General features: G+C 41.7%; 1 protein-coding gene across 1 annotated transcript in view; it reads left to right on the forward strand.

Annotated features, from left to right (window-relative positions):
* The window catches only part of KDM4C (lysine demethylase 4C), a 705,949-nt gene that overhangs the window by 68,792 nt on the left and 619,089 nt on the right, over positions 1–18,068 (forward strand). The window contains exon 5 of the mRNA XM_040357651.1: positions 3,894–4,087. Within this exon, the coding sequence (XP_040213585.1) occupies positions 3,894–4,087 (194 nt within the window). The remainder of the gene's footprint in view (positions 1–3,893; positions 4,088–18,068) is intronic.

Consider the following 18,068-nt stretch of genomic DNA (forward strand, 5'->3'; position numbering starts at 1 on the left):
GGAAGGGGCCATCCCCAAACTGTTCCCACAAGGTTGGGAGAAGGAAATTGTCCAAAATGTTTTGGTATGCTGATGCTTTTAAAAGTTACCTTCACTGGAACTGAGGGGCCAAGGCCAACACCGAAAAAACAACCCCACACCAGAACCCCACCAAATTATTGCACAAAGAAAGTGGCTGCATGTTTGGGGTCGTTGAACTGCTGCAGAATAAATTTGGGGCCAATCACACACCTTCCTGATGGTATGCCACGATGGCCAAGTATCTGCCTTTAGCTCTCAGCATTGAGGACACCATTGATCCTGACCAAATATCCAACTCCATTTGCAGACATGCAGCCCCAAACTTGCAACGAACCTCCACATAATTGAACCTTGCATAACAACTTTTTTTTTTTTTTTAAACAGATGTTTTTACTGAAAACAGACATGCTATAGGCCTACTCTAATATATTTTAACAACCCTTTTTCAATACATACTTTATATGTTTATGTAATGATATATGTCGGAGACAAGAATTGGTTATTACTTATACAACCTTTTTAGTTGGGTTTATCCTCGCCTGCGCATCAAATTAATAATGATACAGAAAAAGGACACCAATGGTAATGTTCTCTCCTTTTTAAGGTGCATTAAAACCAGATGTGCATTGAGACTCTGATGAGCGTGTACCTGTGTAGTGGTGGTATGCTCTGAAAAAAAGTTATCTGCGCAATGTGAAAGGGGAGGATATGGTGATCTAAATCCCCTAGTGCAGTGATGGCGAACCTTGGCACCCCAGATGTTTTGGAACTACATTTCCCATGATTCTCTAGTAAACTGCAAAGTGCATGAGCATCATGGGAAATGTAGTTCCAAAACATCTGGGGTGCCAAGGTTCGCCATCACTGCCCTAGTGCAAGTCTGGAGCAGCAGCTAGGCTAGAAAGCCCTTGCTGAAAGCTCATTCCTTCGTTTCTAAGCAGTAGCAGCAGTGCTGGCCACTAGTCCTGCCTCCTGTCTTTGCACATTCCTGGTGGTGGCAGCAGCTTTGCCTGGTGGTTCTTCGCTCTGCCGGCCTCCATTCCCATGAGCAGCTTGCAATTTTGGTGTGTTGCATGCTGAGCCAGTAGAGGGGCAAATGTTTATGCAGGCAGAATGATGGCAACATGAAGACTTGTCTTCCTGATCAGATAACTGATCTGATCTGGACTGATAACGTGTGTGTGTGCGTGTGGGGAAAGGGGGTTAACAGCGCTTCCACTTTACACCAATACGAGGGGTAAAGAAAGTTAATTAATACTGCCATTGAGGAGCACCTGCCATTGAGGAGCACCTGCCATTGGGACACAGGGAGGATTATATAAAGTAGTCAAAGTGGGTTAACAACTGGGGGTTTAGAACCAGATTGCTATTACCTTCTGTGGAGAAGTTCTTTTTGGCCTGTTATCAAAATACACTTAGGGCTGGTTCACACTAGTGCGATGCGGGAAACCTGCGAATCCACTGTGGGTTCCCGCATCTGTATGGCTGAAATTGCATCGCACAGACATCGCATGTGATTTTTCGGTGCGAATCACTTGCGATCACGCACAGCGCACTAGCGTGAACCGGCCCTTATAATAAATAGGAGATTTTTCAAGTTTTATATTGGCTTGTCAAATAGAACTATTTTTTTGTATTTTTATTATGTTGCTGATGTTATAAGACGACAGTGTAAACTCTACAAACTCCTTTAATTCTGCATTGTTGTACACAGCAAATATTCATGAAAAAAAAGACCCCAAAACCCAAGAGATATTTTCACCATCTATACTCTATGCTCAAGAACTTGTTTACTTCTGCTCCCAAGTCTGGTTTTATACTAAACAACCTAATCAATAAATGTCACAGGTATGTGGTGGTACTGACAAGAGACACTCAGGAGACTTCAGCTTTAATATAAGGGTATTTTTCGCCTGACTGCCGGCTGTCTCTTTCCACAACTTTTGGATTCCCTGCATGCTTTTCAGCTTCTCCTTTTGGGTTACGTTTGATTTAAGATTCCTGTACATATCCCATGGTATCTTGCTGCCTGCAAGCTATAATTCCATACTGCAAAGAACAGTGCAAATGACCGCAACTAACACGCACTGCTGGTTCCATACAAGTAGAAGTGATGAGAGAAAGAGAGGGAGCTCACTGATGTTACAAAGAGGCAGAAAAATACAGTTAGAAACAAAATTGATTACAGGGTCATTAAGTAGTGGATGTATGGTATATGGATTATTTTGGAGAATAAGGATATTGTTTTAGTGTCACTTTAAGTTCACACACATTCAGTGGTATCTATAGTCTGGAATTTTAAAATTGGTGCGATGAGCAGCAGAATGTTTTTTTTATGTACAAATTTATGTATATTAATTTAAATGTTTTATGTATGCTTTTAATATTTATAAAAAAATTGCCAACTCCTACTAGTCTCTCTCTCCCTCCTTTATGGCTGTATTTGTTTATGCCGAGCAACTCAACAGCATGTACTGGTCACTGGAAACTTTTTTTTTTATCAAGTTGGTTTTTAGGGCTCTTGCTCCCAGCCTACCTGAAGCATAATTCCCAGTGTATTTTCTCTAACCAGGCAGCCTAGGTGCAGCACACAGTCTGTCATTACCATGAACGGCTGTGCACCGCTGTACTTGTGTATATTGTGGTACTATCGTGAACACGAGTGCAGGCATACGAGAAATTGCAAAACTTCTTATAGTCTGCACAGGTGTTTAAGATGTATGCATGTACACACAGGTACAGCGGTGCACAGCTATTCATATTAATTAATGACACTATGCTGCACCTGGGCTGCCTGGGTGGAGGAAATCTACTGGTCAATAATGCTGAACAGACGTAGATGGCCTGGGTGCAAGGGCCCTAAAACAACTTGATAAAAGATTTCTAGTCTTGGGTGGCCCATGTGAAAGAGCCTGTAACAAGCCTTGTTCCATTTTGTCCATTATGGCACCTGGCTGAGAAGGTCCCTCCCTGAGACAATAGTATATATCCTATTGGAGATGATGCCACTTTATAAATAAATATTTCTTAAAAATCGTATCTTCTACTTTTGCCCCCCCCCCCTTTTTTTGTTTTGTTTTTTGATGTGATTTATATCTCATTGTATTTGTAATATCTATAAAACGTTTGGAAAAATAAAGTGGAAATCAGTGATTATGTCTTCTTTAACAGGTTACATCTATTTTTCATTTCACAGAAATAGGAAAGGTTTAGTATATCAATTTGATATGTTTTATTTAACACAAAAAGGCCAGATGCATATAAATTAATGTCAGCATAATGGTTTTTGTTTCACTTTGAATGCAAGAGCTGCCTTGTGTCAGATAAGGTAAAATGAAAGCATGCCTGTAGGCAGTGCATTGGGGACTTCAGTATTGATATGTTCGCTGCATGCCCTACAATTTATTTCCTGAGATAAGAAGCAGTCTGTGATTTCTGAAAGGTCAGAGAGTAGATAGTAGGAGTCTCGGTATGTGATAAATGTCATGGCAAGCAGTATCAAACCCAACACGAGTGTATCATTGTACGTTCTCTGCGAACAGTCTCCCGCTACAGCGCTTATCTGGCTCAACATTAATTATACCTTTTATCTAATACATCACATATATTATCTCCTCTTTTGGGATTTACCAGCTCTTTATCTTGCAGTGAGTAGACTGATACGCAGTGGCCTGAAGTGTTATCATTGATTTTAGTTGTGCTAGAAAAGACAATAGTATGCTGAATTTACCTTTTTTGGACTGTTATGTGTTTTGTATTGCTTTCTGTGGCAATATTAACAACATTTTTCACATACAGGGTTACATGTCATTGTACATTTTTATCCCTGGAGAACTAGATGGCTAAATGACTTGCATTTATTTTTGCCACAGGATATAAATGAATGGAAAATTTCTCGCTTGAATACCATCTTGGATGTTGTAGAAGAAGAATGTGGCATCTCTATTGAAGGTGTAAATACTCCTTATCTCTACTTTGGCATGTGGAAGACCACATTTGCATGGCATACAGAAGATATGGATCTTTATAGCATCAACTACCTCCACTTTGGGGAGCCAAAGTCATGGTAATTTTTCACTATCTTAATCCATTGTTTTACTAATACTTATTGTACTAGAACTATCTATCTTTGAGTTGGCATCTCCTTTGCTTGAAATTGTAAAAAAAAAGATGAAGATGTGCTAACATCAGATGTTCAAATCGGATTAAAAACCACTGTGCTCAAATCAGAGTATGCATGTGGATATAGTGATGGGAGATTGATGAAGTTATTGGTCAGGTTACCATACTGATATGAGAAGTAATCATAGGCGTGCGCAGCCTATTGGATTAGGCTGTGCACCCCAAAACGGAAACACACACGTGTGTGTGTGTATATATATATATATATATACACACATATACATGCGCGAAGCGCTTTTAAATAATAGTTTTAAACACATTTCAAAATGTTTGTTTACAATTTTTAATATTTCAATACATTTTACATCTTATGGCAGAGCTGGTCAGGGGGAGATGGGATCAGTGGCAGTGCTGTAGGGGGGTGATCAATGGCAGTGCTGGAGAGGGAGGGTGATCAGTGGTAGTTGTGGTGGGTGGGATCTGTGGCAGTGTTGGAAAGTTGATTGGATCAGTGGTGTTGTGGTGGTGGGGGGTGTAGTGGGATCAGTGGCAGTACTGGGGGGAATGGAATGAGTGGCAAGGTTGGGGCGGATCATTGGCAGTGCTTGGGGGTTGATGGGATCAGTGGTGGTGGGTGGGGGGGGGGATTCATTCATGGCAGAGCTGGGCGGGGTATAGATGCGATCGGTGGCAGTGCTGTTTGTGGGGGGGATGAATGGGATCGGTTGCACTCCCTAGCTCTCAGTGTGGACACCATGCTTGTTGTGTCTCTGGCTCCCTCATGGCTTCACATGTATCTTCACACAGTGGAGACCTCTTCCGCTATTCCTACACGATCAGCTGGCTCTTCCAGTACCCCGGACGCCATGCCCCCATCTGCCAGCTGCTGTAAATTCAATAGGCGGGGGCGTGGAAAAGCTGAGTGAGCGGTCCTGCAGCAGTTACTCCGAACGAAGGAGTCGGGGGGGAGCTGGGAAGTGGAGCCAGCAGTTCTAGTACAGTAGCCAAATGAAACGTATAGCACCAGGCTGGATGACAGGGGCAGCGGGTCGGCATATAGAACAACCGATGCTCTGCATTTTCCTCCATGCAGCCCCTGAATGACCACCTCTCCTCTTCCTCCTGAAGCCATTCAACAACTGTAGGGCAGAAAATGCAGAGCGGTTGTTCTATATGCCGCCTGTTGCCCCTCTCATCCAGGTGTAGACAAGTATGTCAGGGGATTAGGGTGTGCCCAGGCACACCCGGCACCCCCGCTGCACACGCCATGGAAGTAATAGAGCATGTCGCAAATGCAAAAATCTGTAACCTCTACATTTGTGATCAACAATGAGGCATCATTCCTCCTACTGACACCAATGATGGTTCACTATTCCTCCCACTGGCGCCGAGGATGGGGCACTATTCCTCCCACTGGCGCCGAGGATGGGGCACTATTCCTCCCACTGGCGCCGAGGATGGGGCACTATTCCTCCCACTGGCGCCGAGGATGGGGGCACTATTCCTCCCACTGGCGCCGAGGAATGGGGCACTATTCCTTCCACTGGCGCCGAGGATGGGGCACTATTCCTCCCACTGGCGCCGAGGATGGGGCACTATTCCTCCCACTGGCGCCGAGGATGGGGCACTATTCCTCCCACTGGCGCCGAGGATGGGGGCACTATTCCTCCCACTGGCGCCGAGGATGGGGGCACTATTCCTCCTACTGGCGCCGAGGAATGGGGCACTATTCCTCCCACTGGCGCCGAGGATGGGGCACTATTCCTTCCACTGGCGCCGTGGATATGGGGCACTATTCCTCCCACTGGCGCCGAGGATGGGGCACTAGTCACCAATGCCAAAGATACGACATTGTTTACTCCTTGTTCTAGAGATGGAAATATTTTTTCAAAATGTAATGGCATTTTAGAGTTGTCACACAAGCCGGTATCCCCATTAGAGGATTTTTTCCTCATCGCTCGCTATGGTAACTGAAAATTTTGGAGATTCCCTCTCTCCACTTAATGTCTCTACATGATGGTCACAAGGGCAAATGGAGGAGAGAATCTTCCTGGTGGGGAAATGAAGAGCAATAAATTCTTGACCTGGAGTCTAAAGCTGGATATACTTTTTATTTTATTTTTTATATTCAACCAGCAGGCTGAACTAAAGAACTCCGACTCCCACATCTACACAAGCTATGTGGATGCAGGAACCTCCCCCACTGTGCTATTGGTGAGCCCATCCTGGCTGATTACAGTGATCTTTTGCTGCAAGGGCTGATCCAACACTGGTTTTCCAGTCGGACCTTTCCGACAGAAGCTTTTATTGCACAGAGAGGGCTACACACGGATTAATTCGGCTGGTTCCTCCTGAACCTTCCAAATTTTGATAAGTGTATACCCAGCTTTACTTTTGTCCACTCTGAAACAAACAGAAAAAAAGTTTACTTTTTTACATACACTTTTAATAAAGGTACATTTATCTATTAACGTCCTTTATTATTATTATTATTATTATTATTATTATTATTATTTAGGATTGCCTAAATATATTGCATTGCAGTAAGGCAACTTGGACACGACTTGACGTGAGTTTGAATCATCGGGCAACTTACAAGGCAACTTCAAGTTGCCTCCAGGACAGGAGGCTTTCCAGTGGCCAATCAAATAACAATCAGCTTTGAGGGAGGGAGGGAGGGGGGAGGGAGTGGTTTGCCTGAGAAATGTATGTTCTCTTCTTGTATTGTTGCTTCTGTTAAGACAGTGATCCGACTTCTGAGACGACTTCCATTGAAATCAATGGGTACAAGTTGCCTACAAGTCGCCTAGAAGTCGGATTGAAGTAGTACAGGAACCTTTTTTGAAGTCGGAGCGACTGCAGTAGTGTGCATTAAGACGACTCCATTCGCTTACATTGATTTTCTCATGCAGCGCGACTTGAGGCCACTTGAAGTCGGATCCAAAGTCGTCACTGTGTGAGTGGGCTATAACAATTTTGCATTTATTTTCCTCTGCAAAGAATTCCATTCTTTCTCATTTGCTTTTTTTCTTCAGTTCTGCTTGTACGTCTGATATAATTAATTTGCAAATCTACATTCATAATGTAGATCCCAGCTTTTCTTTAGCTTTGCAAAGCATGGCACTGACTTGCCTTTTGCCATCTGTAGTTTGTCTGAGCGTTGACCTGCTTTTACTCACTGTGTTAGTCATTTGATGCAAAGCTTTTTGGGCAAGCATCTGACATGAAATACACTTGAAATTCGTTTTCTTATGTTCAAGTGAAAGCCTGAGTTAAAGATTTATTGAACAGTTCATTAGATTTCTTCAATCCATTACAGAATAGTCAATACTTCTTGACACGAGACTCTACCTGGCATTACTTCCTTCTCTGTAAGCATCAGTGAGTGAAGCTTTTAGCTTTACTTTTCTGTGTTAAGTTTATCTCTGCAGAGCATTCTTACCCTGTACCGTAGATGTGGTGTTTTTTTCCTGCATCCTTTTCTTACAAGACAGACATCAAATCCCATAGTTACTTACTCATTTGGACGACACTCTGCGTTTCAGTATGTTCAATCTATTGATTTCCCATTTGAAAAATTCAGACAACCACCACACGCTTGAAAAAACATTCCTGTAGGAAAGTGTTTGATTTTATTCAAGGGTAAAATTATTTTGAAATAGGTCGGCGTAGTACTATGCACTCTGTCAACTGAAGGAATGCTCTTTGAGATGTGATGTTAGGGTGCTGTCTGACTCGCTCATTGTGTGTGCGTTGGAATGCACAAGTGCTAAGATTGATTTTCTATGGTAGCTATGTTATAACAAGAATACGTTTTAGAAGGCTTTGAAAAAAATATATCTGATATCCTACAGTTTGTGAATTTATCCCTTCACTTGTGTTTTTATGTGGGTGTTTGACAGGGGTAGTATAAAAAAAAAAAAAACTTGACTAGGCTTTGGATATAATTGCTATCAAAGTTACTGACTGTAACGTGTATGTATGGATCACAAAGAAGCAAATGAATTGATTTCATATCTCTCTAGATGACGGGTACAGTGCATCCGGAAAGTATTCACAGCGATTCACTTTTTCCACTTTTTCCACATTTTGTTATGTTAGTCTAATTCCAAAATGAAATAAATTCATTCATAAATTCTACAAACAGTACCCCATAATGGCAACGTGAAAGAAGTCTTAAATCTTTGCAAATTTATTAAAACTAAACAAATCACATGTACATAAGTATTCACTGCCTTTGCTCAATACTTTTGTTAAAGCACATTTTGGCACCAATTGCAGCCTCAAGTCTTTTTTTTTTAGTTTTATATTTGGGCAGTTTCTCCCATTCTTTGCATCATCTCGCCAAGCTTCATCAGGTTGGATGGGGAGCATCAGTGCACAACCATTTTCAGATCTCTACATAGATGTTCAATCGGGTTCAAGTCTGGGCCACTCAAGGACATTCACAGAGTTGTCCTGTAGCTGCTCTTTTGTTATCTTGGCTGTGTGCTTAGGGTCATTTCCCTGTTGGAAGATGAACCTTTGCCCCAGTCTGAAGTCCAGAGCGCTCTGGAGCAGGTTTTCATCAAGGATGTCTCTGTACATTGCTGCATTCATCTTTCCCTCGATCCTGACTAGTCTTATAGTTCTTGCTGCTGTAAAACATCCCCACAACATGATGATGCCACCACCATGCTTTACTGTAGGGATGATTTTGGTCAGGTGATGAGTGGCGCCTGGTTTACTCAAGACATGACGCTATTCTGGCTAAAGAGCTCAATCTTTGTTTCACCGAACCAGAGAATTTTGTTTCTCATGGTCAGAGTCCTTCAGGTGCCTTTTGGCGAACTTCAGATGGGCTTTCATGTGCCTCTCCATCTGGCCACTCTACCATACAGGCCTGATTGGTGGAGTGCTGAAGAGATGGTTGTTTTCTGAAAGGTTCTCCTCTATCCACAGAGAAACGCTGGAGCTCAGTCAGTGACCTTTAGGCTTTTGGTCACCTCCCGACTAAGGCCCTTCACACCTGATCACTCAGTTTGGCCAGACGACCCCCTCTAGGAAGAGTCCTGGTGGTTCCAAACTTCTTCCATTTTACACATGATGGAGGCCACTGTGTTCGTTGGGACCTTCAATGCTGCAAAAAAAAACAATTCTGTACTTTTCCCTAGATCTGTGCCTCTATAAAATCCTGTCTCAGAGGTCTACAGACAATTCCTTTGACTTCATGGCTTGGTTTTTGAACTGACACGCTCTGTTAACTGTGGGACCTTGTATTAGGCTGGGTTCACACTACTACACTACTTTGATCCTACTTTGCTCTGTGTTCAATGTTTCCCTATGAGAGCGTCTTGTAGCGTCCTACACAAGTCGGTCCGACTTTGAAAATGCTCCCTGTACTACTTTTGGTCCTACATTGATCCTACTTCAGGCCCATTGAATATCATTGAAGTCGGACCAAAGTAGTATCCTGTTCATGAAAGTAGGATGGATGTAGGACCAATGTAGGATAAATGTAGGACCAATGTAGCAGAGCAAAGTAGGATGAAAGTAGTGTAGTAGTGTGAACCCAGCCTTAAGGTTGATCAGTGGAAACGGGATGCACCTGAGCTCAATTTTGAGTGTCATGGTGAAGGCTATGAATAATTCTGTACATTTGCAAAGATTTCAAACAAACTTCTTTCACGTTGTCATGATGTGGTATTGTTTGTAGAATTTTGAGGAAAATAATAGGTTTAATTAATTTTGGAATAAGGATGTAACATCATAAAATGTGGAAATAATGAAGCGCTGTGAATACTTTCCAGATGCACTGTATAAATTGTTAAAGGAAACTTGTATTTAGGAAGTATGGCGGCTGCCAGTGTTGACCCTTCGTATTATCATTGGCTGTCATACTGATTGAGTAGTTTTGGGCACTTTCAGCTTTTGACCTGGAACAAATATGCAGGACAGGAGTTTTGACTTCACTTTGGCTTTCCCCATTTGCATGCTTGTTCCAGGAGCATTGAAACCAGATAAAGCAAAGCAACTAAAAGGTCTGCAATGGCAGCCTACCTGTTTCCCTTGGTACAGGTTTATTTTATGGCTGGTTCACCCCAGATGCAGTCCAGTGCATTTTTATTCTGCATCAAAATGGATTGGCTGTGTGTTTTTAACATGTATTCCAATGGCCCTAGTTTACACCAATGCAGTGTGGTCAAATCGGCTTTGGAGTTTATTGGCTTTTTTCTGAACGCCCGAAATTTGCGTTTAAAGTGCCGTTTTTCGGCTGGAAAAAACGCAAAATGCTCAAACGCCGGCACCAGCGTTTTTTAGCATTTTTTTTATCCATTGGAAAAAAAAGCTACTAAACGCTATTGCAAAAACATTAAACAACTCTGAAAGGCTCCCTGCAAATCTACTGGCGTTTTTTTTATAGCTCTTTTTAGTTTCTGTGTGCATGGAGCCTTATGGTTACACAGCCTATCACATTGCTATAATATTTTTATATGGGCTATAAACTGAAGGACTTATGAATGAATGGGTGTGGAAAGAATCATCTGAGTTTCCATCATTTCTTATGGGGGAAAATTTGCTTTTGATATACAAGTGCTTTTGGGTTACAAGCGTGCTTCTGGAACACATTATTATGCTCACAATCCAAGGTTTTACTGTAGTTAAGCTGGCATCCTAACAACCATGACTCATCCCTGCTGTCAGCGGGGGGGTTCCCTGCTGTTAACAGAATGTAAATAAAACAGACAAAAATGAAAAAATAATACGTGAAGTAAAATAAAATCTATTCCTAGCCCCACGACCTCTATTTACATTTTACAGCTGCTCCCTTTACAGAAGCCATAACTACAGCTTCTATGAGTGATGCTGGATCTATGAATGGAGAAGGTGGACCTTTAAAGTCAGTCATTCTCCATTCATAGATACCATTTCATTCATAGAAGCTCTAGTATGGCTTCTATGAATTGAGCAGCTGGACAGAAAGGGTGGGCATAGTTGGGCTCTTTTCTTACCTTGAGTTTGTGATTACCTTCAGCTAAAACTGTTTCGTTTGGGATTAAAGTGGTTGTATACCCTTTTTATTTAAACTTTTACCTACAGGTAAGCCTATAATAAGGCTTACCTGTAGGTATAGAGAATATCTCCTAAACCTCTATGGTTTAGGAGATATTCCCCTCGCAATGCGCCGCTGATTGCAGCGGCGCATGCGCAGGGGGGATCCTCGGCTAAAGAGCCGGCCGCTGCCGGCCCTTGCCGGAATAAAATCTCCCATGCGCGGGAGTCACGACATCGACGCTCCAGCCAATCACAACGCTTGGAGCAGCGATACCCGGAAGACACGCCGGAGCAAGATGACATGTCGCTCGGCGTGGACCAGGTAAGTTCCCTACACCTCGTTTTAAGGTAAGCATTTCATAATGAGCTAGTATGCTGTGCATACTGGCTCATTATGGCTTTTACTTTTCAGGTGTAAAAAACAAAAACAAATGCGGGTATACAACCGCTTTAAGTAGGGAGGGGTTAGAATCTATTGCTACTTGATATACTTTTTTATTTTTTTAATGTACAGTCATGGCCAAAAAATATTGTCACGCCTGCATTTCTGTCAGATAATGCACCACTTCTCCCCTGAGAAAATTGTTACAATTACAAATGTTTAGGCATTCTCATGTATATTTCTTTTGTTTGTATTAGTATGACACAAAGTGGAGAAACGGCCAAATCTGACACATTACGCACAAAACTCCAAAATGGGATAAATGGACTGGACAAAATTGTCACCGTCTCAAACGTGTATGAAATAATTGCATTCCAGGTTGGAAATGCTTCTGTAATTTTGAAAACTCCTCTTTATCAATTAAAAGGGGTTAACAATATCCACAACTCCAAAAATGGACTGAACAAAATTATTGGCACCCTCAATTTAATTTTTGGTAGAACACCCCTTGGAAAAAATAATTGAAATCAATTGCTTCCTGTAACCATCATTGAGATTTACACCTCCCAACTGCTCCAGGTCTCTCAGATTGGAAGGGTTCCTTTTCCCAACTGCTGTTTTGAAATCTCTCCACAGGTGCTCTATGGGATTTACTCATTGCTGGGCAGTTCGGTATTCTCCAGTGCTTTGTCTTGAACCATTTCTGGGTGCTTTTGACGTGTGCTTTGGATCATTGGCCTGCTGTAAGACCCGTGACCTCTGATTGATTGAGACACAACTTTCTGACGCTGGGCCCTACATTGCACCCCAGATTTCTTTGTTGGTCCCTAGATTTCATAATGCTGTGCACACAGTGAAGACATCCAGTGCCTAAAACATCAATGAACCTCCACCATGTTTGACTGTAGGAACTGTATTCTTTAAAGGCCTCATTTCTTATTCTGAAAACGGGATCCCTTGGAACATGGGCATCATGTCAATAGTCTTGGACTACGGAAATATGGCAGTGCAGTAAATGCTGGTTTTGAATACTAGCAGCACTGCTCTCTAGTGTTAGGCAACAGAAATTCCACTGAATATAAGGAAGCTATGTGAGCACCGCTGACTCCTATTGCCTCGCAGAAGAAGTCCCTTTTGACGAAACGTACATCGGGCTAGGCACGGAGAAGCAGTGATGTCCGAACACTTGTGGAGGGTGCTGGACAAACGATTGTTTCTATTTTGAGACAAATTTTATATGTGCTTTTAACCACTATAATACCAGCCTCCGTCAATTGACGGCGGCAAGGTAGCTCAGTTATTCTGACAGGACGTGATATGACGTCCTCGTCTTTTAAAGCCACTAGGGGGCGCGCTTGCTCCCGTTGCGTTGCTGGGAACACGATGTACGTGCTCGATGGCACCCGCGATTGCCCAGTAACTGAGCAGGACCGTGGATCTCTGTGTGTAAACAGAGATCCTGTCAGGGAGAGGAGACCGATGCTGTGTCCCTTGTACATAGGGACACGGATCGGTCACCTACCCAGTCCCCCCCTCCCCCTACAGATAGAATCACTCACTAGGCTACACATTTAACCCCTTCCCATCCCCCTAGTGGTTAATCCCTTCCCTGCCAGTCACATTTATACAGTAATCAATGCATATTTATAGCACTGTTCACTGTATAAATGTAAATGGTCCCAAAAATGTGTCAAGTGTCCGATGTGTCCGCTATAATGCGTTATCTTTATCTTCCTCTTTCATATGATTGTGTGACCGGACTCTGAAGTTTCCTTAACTGATAACTGTGGAATATACACCTGTGGAATCCAATTAAGCAGGCTGGGTAGTGGATGCGGTTGAGCCCATAGTAATGGTGAAAGCTCACTAATGCGTTGATAGACCCTGGAGGGTTTTAAAATCTGGTAAGCAGATATACTTACCCTGTCTATCCTGTGGGGAGCACTTGGTGTCTTCACAAATTGAACATTGGATCAGCACACGTTTTGAGTTCACTTTATGATGTGGAATAGGACATTTGGACTATTAATTTTTTCACGGTTTCATCTTTATTGCATTATATTAGATGTTTTTTTGCAGTTTACCCACCAATATGCAGGCTAAGGACCCAAGGTGTTTTTACAATTTGGCACTGCGCTGCTTTAACTGGTAATTGCGCAGTCATGCAATGTTGTACCGAAAATAAATTTGCGTCCTTTTCTTCCCACAAATAGAGCTTTCTTTTGATGGTATTTGATTGCCTCTGCGATTTTTTTATTTTTGGCAATATAAACGGAAAAGATTGTAAATTTTGAAAAAAATAATATTTTCTACTTTTTGTTATAAGAAAAATCTAATAAACTCAATTTTAGTCATAAATTCAGGCCAAAATGTATTCAGAAATGAAAAAAATATACTGCACTTACTCTAACTTAACTACTAAAAAGCTGCAACTAAAAAATGTTATACAACATCAAAACACAATATACAAAAAAAGAAGCTGCGCTAATATATGATGCACTGAAACCAGCGCAAATATTGCAAGAAATAAATAGCGAACGGTGATTACACCGTGAACTTGGTAAGAAAACAAATGAACCCTGATGGGTTAATCAGTCCACTAAAAAAAGTCCATATCAGATTGAATAATGATGATCTCCAAAGTGAAAGAAAGATAAGCCCAACTCCTGAAAAAAGTGATGATAGAAGCACCTCCACCTAGGTCACACACTGACTCTTACCAGAACTCTACGATCTCTTATTACAGGAGATCATAGACAGCATATAATAATGGTATTCTCACAGCATATCACCAAGCTGGGACGGTCACAGTGATAGATGGCCTCAAGCAGTATACCGGTACATATGTTTAAAAAGACAGGAGAGCTCCCATAGCATAAGATCCTCAAGATTTTTTAATAAGATAAAAAGATGTGCACTTACATCAAAGTGGTCGTATTACAGCATGTATAAAAGTCGAGCCAGCTGGCTCCTCGAACAAACACCCTTATCTTCCGGGTGTAAACACTTAATGCAGTGATGCCAGAACGTTGCCTCCCAACGTTAAGTCTCGATGGGGACGTGGTCACGGGATACAGGCGGCGTTCTGAATCACCACATTTAAACACTAATGGCATAGTGCGGCCTCGCTGTGAGTCCCAAAATGGTCGCATCTACGCCATTTTTACTAATGGAAAGAACATTTTTATATACGCGCAAGTTTAAACTGACCAAACCAACGCGAAAAAAATGCAAAAAGAAGAGAAAAAAGGCCAAAAAAGTCGCATATCCGATCGCTTAACATCCACCTATATCTCTATAGCCGATGAACAGCAAAAACAAAGGATGGACATGTATGTAACAAAGTTTTTTTTTAAAACTATACATTTTTTTTTGAAAAAGAAATGCAATATTTTTTACTTTTTGCTATAATAAATATCCCCCAAAAACATATATATATATATTCCTCAGTTTAGGCCGATACGTATTCTTCTACCTATTTTTGGTAAAAAAAATCGCAATAAGCGTTTATCGATTTGGTTTGCGCAAAATTTATAGCGTTTACAAAATAGGGGATAGTTTTATTGCATTTTTATTATTTATTTTTACTACTAATGGCGGCGATCAGCGATTTTTTTCGTGACTGCGACATTATGGCAGACACTTCGGACAATTTTGACACATTTTTGGGACCATTGTCATTTTCACAGCAAAAATGCATTTAAATTGCATTGTTGTGAAAATGACAGTTGCATTTTGGGAGTTAAACACAGGGGGCGCTGTAGGATTTAGTGTTCACCTAGTGTGATTACAACTGTAGGGGGGTGTGGCTGTAGGACTGACGTCATCGATCGAGTCTCCCTATAAAAGGGATGACTCGATCGATACGCCGCCACAGTGAAGCACGGGGAAGCCGTGTTTTACATACGGCTCTCCCCGTTCTTCAGCTCCGGGGAGCGATCGCGACGCAGCGGCTATAAACGAATAGCCGCGCCGTCGTCCTGGATCGCTCCCCGAGGGAATCCGACCGCCGCATGTAGCGGGGGGGTTGGTCCCGATCGGACCCCCGAACCGCGGAAAGGCAGGGACATACAGGTACGCCAATGTGCCTGTACGTGCCATTCTGCCGACGTATATCTACATGCGGCGGTCGGGAAGCGGTTAAGGACCTTCAACCTGTAAAATCTCAGTTAATAGAAAGTTAAGCCATATGAATCCCAACATGCCAGATATGATTAGACCGACCAAGGCAGAATTCAGACAACTGCAAATAATTTCGAAACTAATAAAAAAAGAAAGTATATTAACCCCCTGTATTCAAAAACATCCCAATCATAAAGGATTTAAAATTCCCATCACAACGTGGCAATAAACCATTCATGATCCTTCATGCCTATATGAGTTGTAATTCAAAAAGTCTAATAACAGCTGGGTGAGACTCACATCGAGCTCGCAGACATTACACATATTAATTCATATAATTGTCCCACATAACAATAGGTAGCATGGAAAGGCCCATATCAAGGGAAGTCAATGAATATATTAAATAATAAATACCGTGAAAAAATTCGGACATTGTATTGACCCTATGAGTTGTCAATAAAACAGTTGATGTCAACATCTATGTTTAAACCGAAGGGTGTATAACACTTGAGTTTATACACCCATGACATTTCTGATTTAGAAATGCTGCGCACTAAATTGCTACCCCTCCAATGAGGGCTGAACTTGTCTATCCCCATGAAAATAGTATTGGTTGGATCCCTACTATGTGCAGTTAAATAGTGCTTGGACACTGAATGCTTGGTGTAACCTCTTCTGATGTTATTAATATGTTCATTTAGGCGTACCTGGAAGGGGCGTTTGGTTCTGCCCACATATTGCAGGCCGCATGGACACTGGAGAATATACACTACCCCAGTGGAAGAGCACGTAATGAATGACTCAATAGAATAGCTCTTTGAAGTGCACGTAGAACTAAATCTAGTGGTTCTTCGATCTCTGCATCTGTTTAAGAGCAAACCTGGCATCTTCTGCATTGATAATATCCAGGAAGACCGGAAAGCAACATTGAACTATTACTGGGAGGGTTCAGTATGTTAGGGGCTAATTTGTCTTTCAGGGAAGCACCCCCCCGAAAGACCACCTGGGGTTTATTAGGTAGTATGTTACCCAAAATGTTGTAATTTTTTAAAATGTGCCAATGTCTATTGATTATATGTTTCACATTTGCATGTTGGCAAGAATAATTGGTAACAAAAGGGCTCCTGAAATTGTTATCTCTCTCTCGATCCGTTTTTTCTTTCAATAGATCTGTTCTCTCCATGTTGTTGACTGAATCCAAGGTATTTGATAGAAAGTCGGTGGAATAGCCCTTTTCCATGAACCTCTTTGTAAAAACCTTAGCTTGTTCTAATGTATTCAGCCACATGTCTTTAGTAAACAAAATCACAATAATTGTGTATTTATTGGTTTTCGCAAAAGTTATAGCGTCTACAAACTAGGGTACATTTTCTGGAATTTACACAGCTTTTAATCTGACTGTCTCATTTCTTGAGGTGCTAAATGGCAGGGCAGTACAACCCTCCCCCCCCCCCCCCCAAATGGCCCCATTTTTAAAAAGTAGACACCCCAAGGAAATTGCTGAGAGGCATGTTGAGTCCATTGACTATTTATTTATTTATTTTTATTTTATTTTTCATTATTGATTGAATAATGACAAAAATAATGACAAAAAAAATATTTTTTTTTTTTACAAAAAGTTGTCACTAAATGATATATTGCTTACACATGCCATGGTTCTATGTGGAATTGCACCCCAAAATACATTTTGATGCTTCTCCTGAGTACGGGGATACCACATGTTTGGGACTTTTTGGGAGCCTAGCCGCGTATGGGGCCCCAAAAACCAATCACCGCCTTCAGCATTTCTAAGGGTGCACATTTTTTATTTCACTCCTAACTACCTATCAGTTTCGAAGGCCATAAAATGCCAAAATGTCACAAAACCCCCCCAAATGACCCCATTTTGGAAAGAAGACACCCCAAGCTATTTGCTGAGAGGCATGGCGAGTCCCTGGAATATTTTATATTTTGCCACAAGTTGCGGGAAAATGACAAACTGATTTTTTATTCTTTTTTTTGCACAAAGTTGTCGATAAATGATATATTGCTTACACATGCCATGGGCTTATGTGAAATTACACCCCAAAATACATTCTGCTGCTTCTCCTGAGTACGGGGATACCACATGTGTGGAACTTTTTGGGAGCCTAGCCATGTACGGGACCCCAAAACCAAGCACCGCCTTCAAGATTTCTAAGGGCATACATTTTTGATTTCACTCCTTACTACCTATCACAGTTTTGATGGTCATAAAATGCCAAGATGGCACACAACCCCCCTAAATGATCCCATTTTGGAAAGAAGATACCCCAAGCTATTTGCTGAGAGGCATGGTGAGTATTTTACAGCTCTCATTTGTTTTTGAAAATGAAGAAAAATATAAACCTTTTTACATTTTCAAAAC

The sequence above is a fragment of the Rana temporaria genome, chromosome 1 (assembly GCF_905171775.1).
Source record: "Rana temporaria chromosome 1, aRanTem1.1, whole genome shotgun sequence".
NCBI classification, from domain to species: domain Eukaryota; kingdom Metazoa; phylum Chordata; class Amphibia; order Anura; family Ranidae; genus Rana; species Rana temporaria.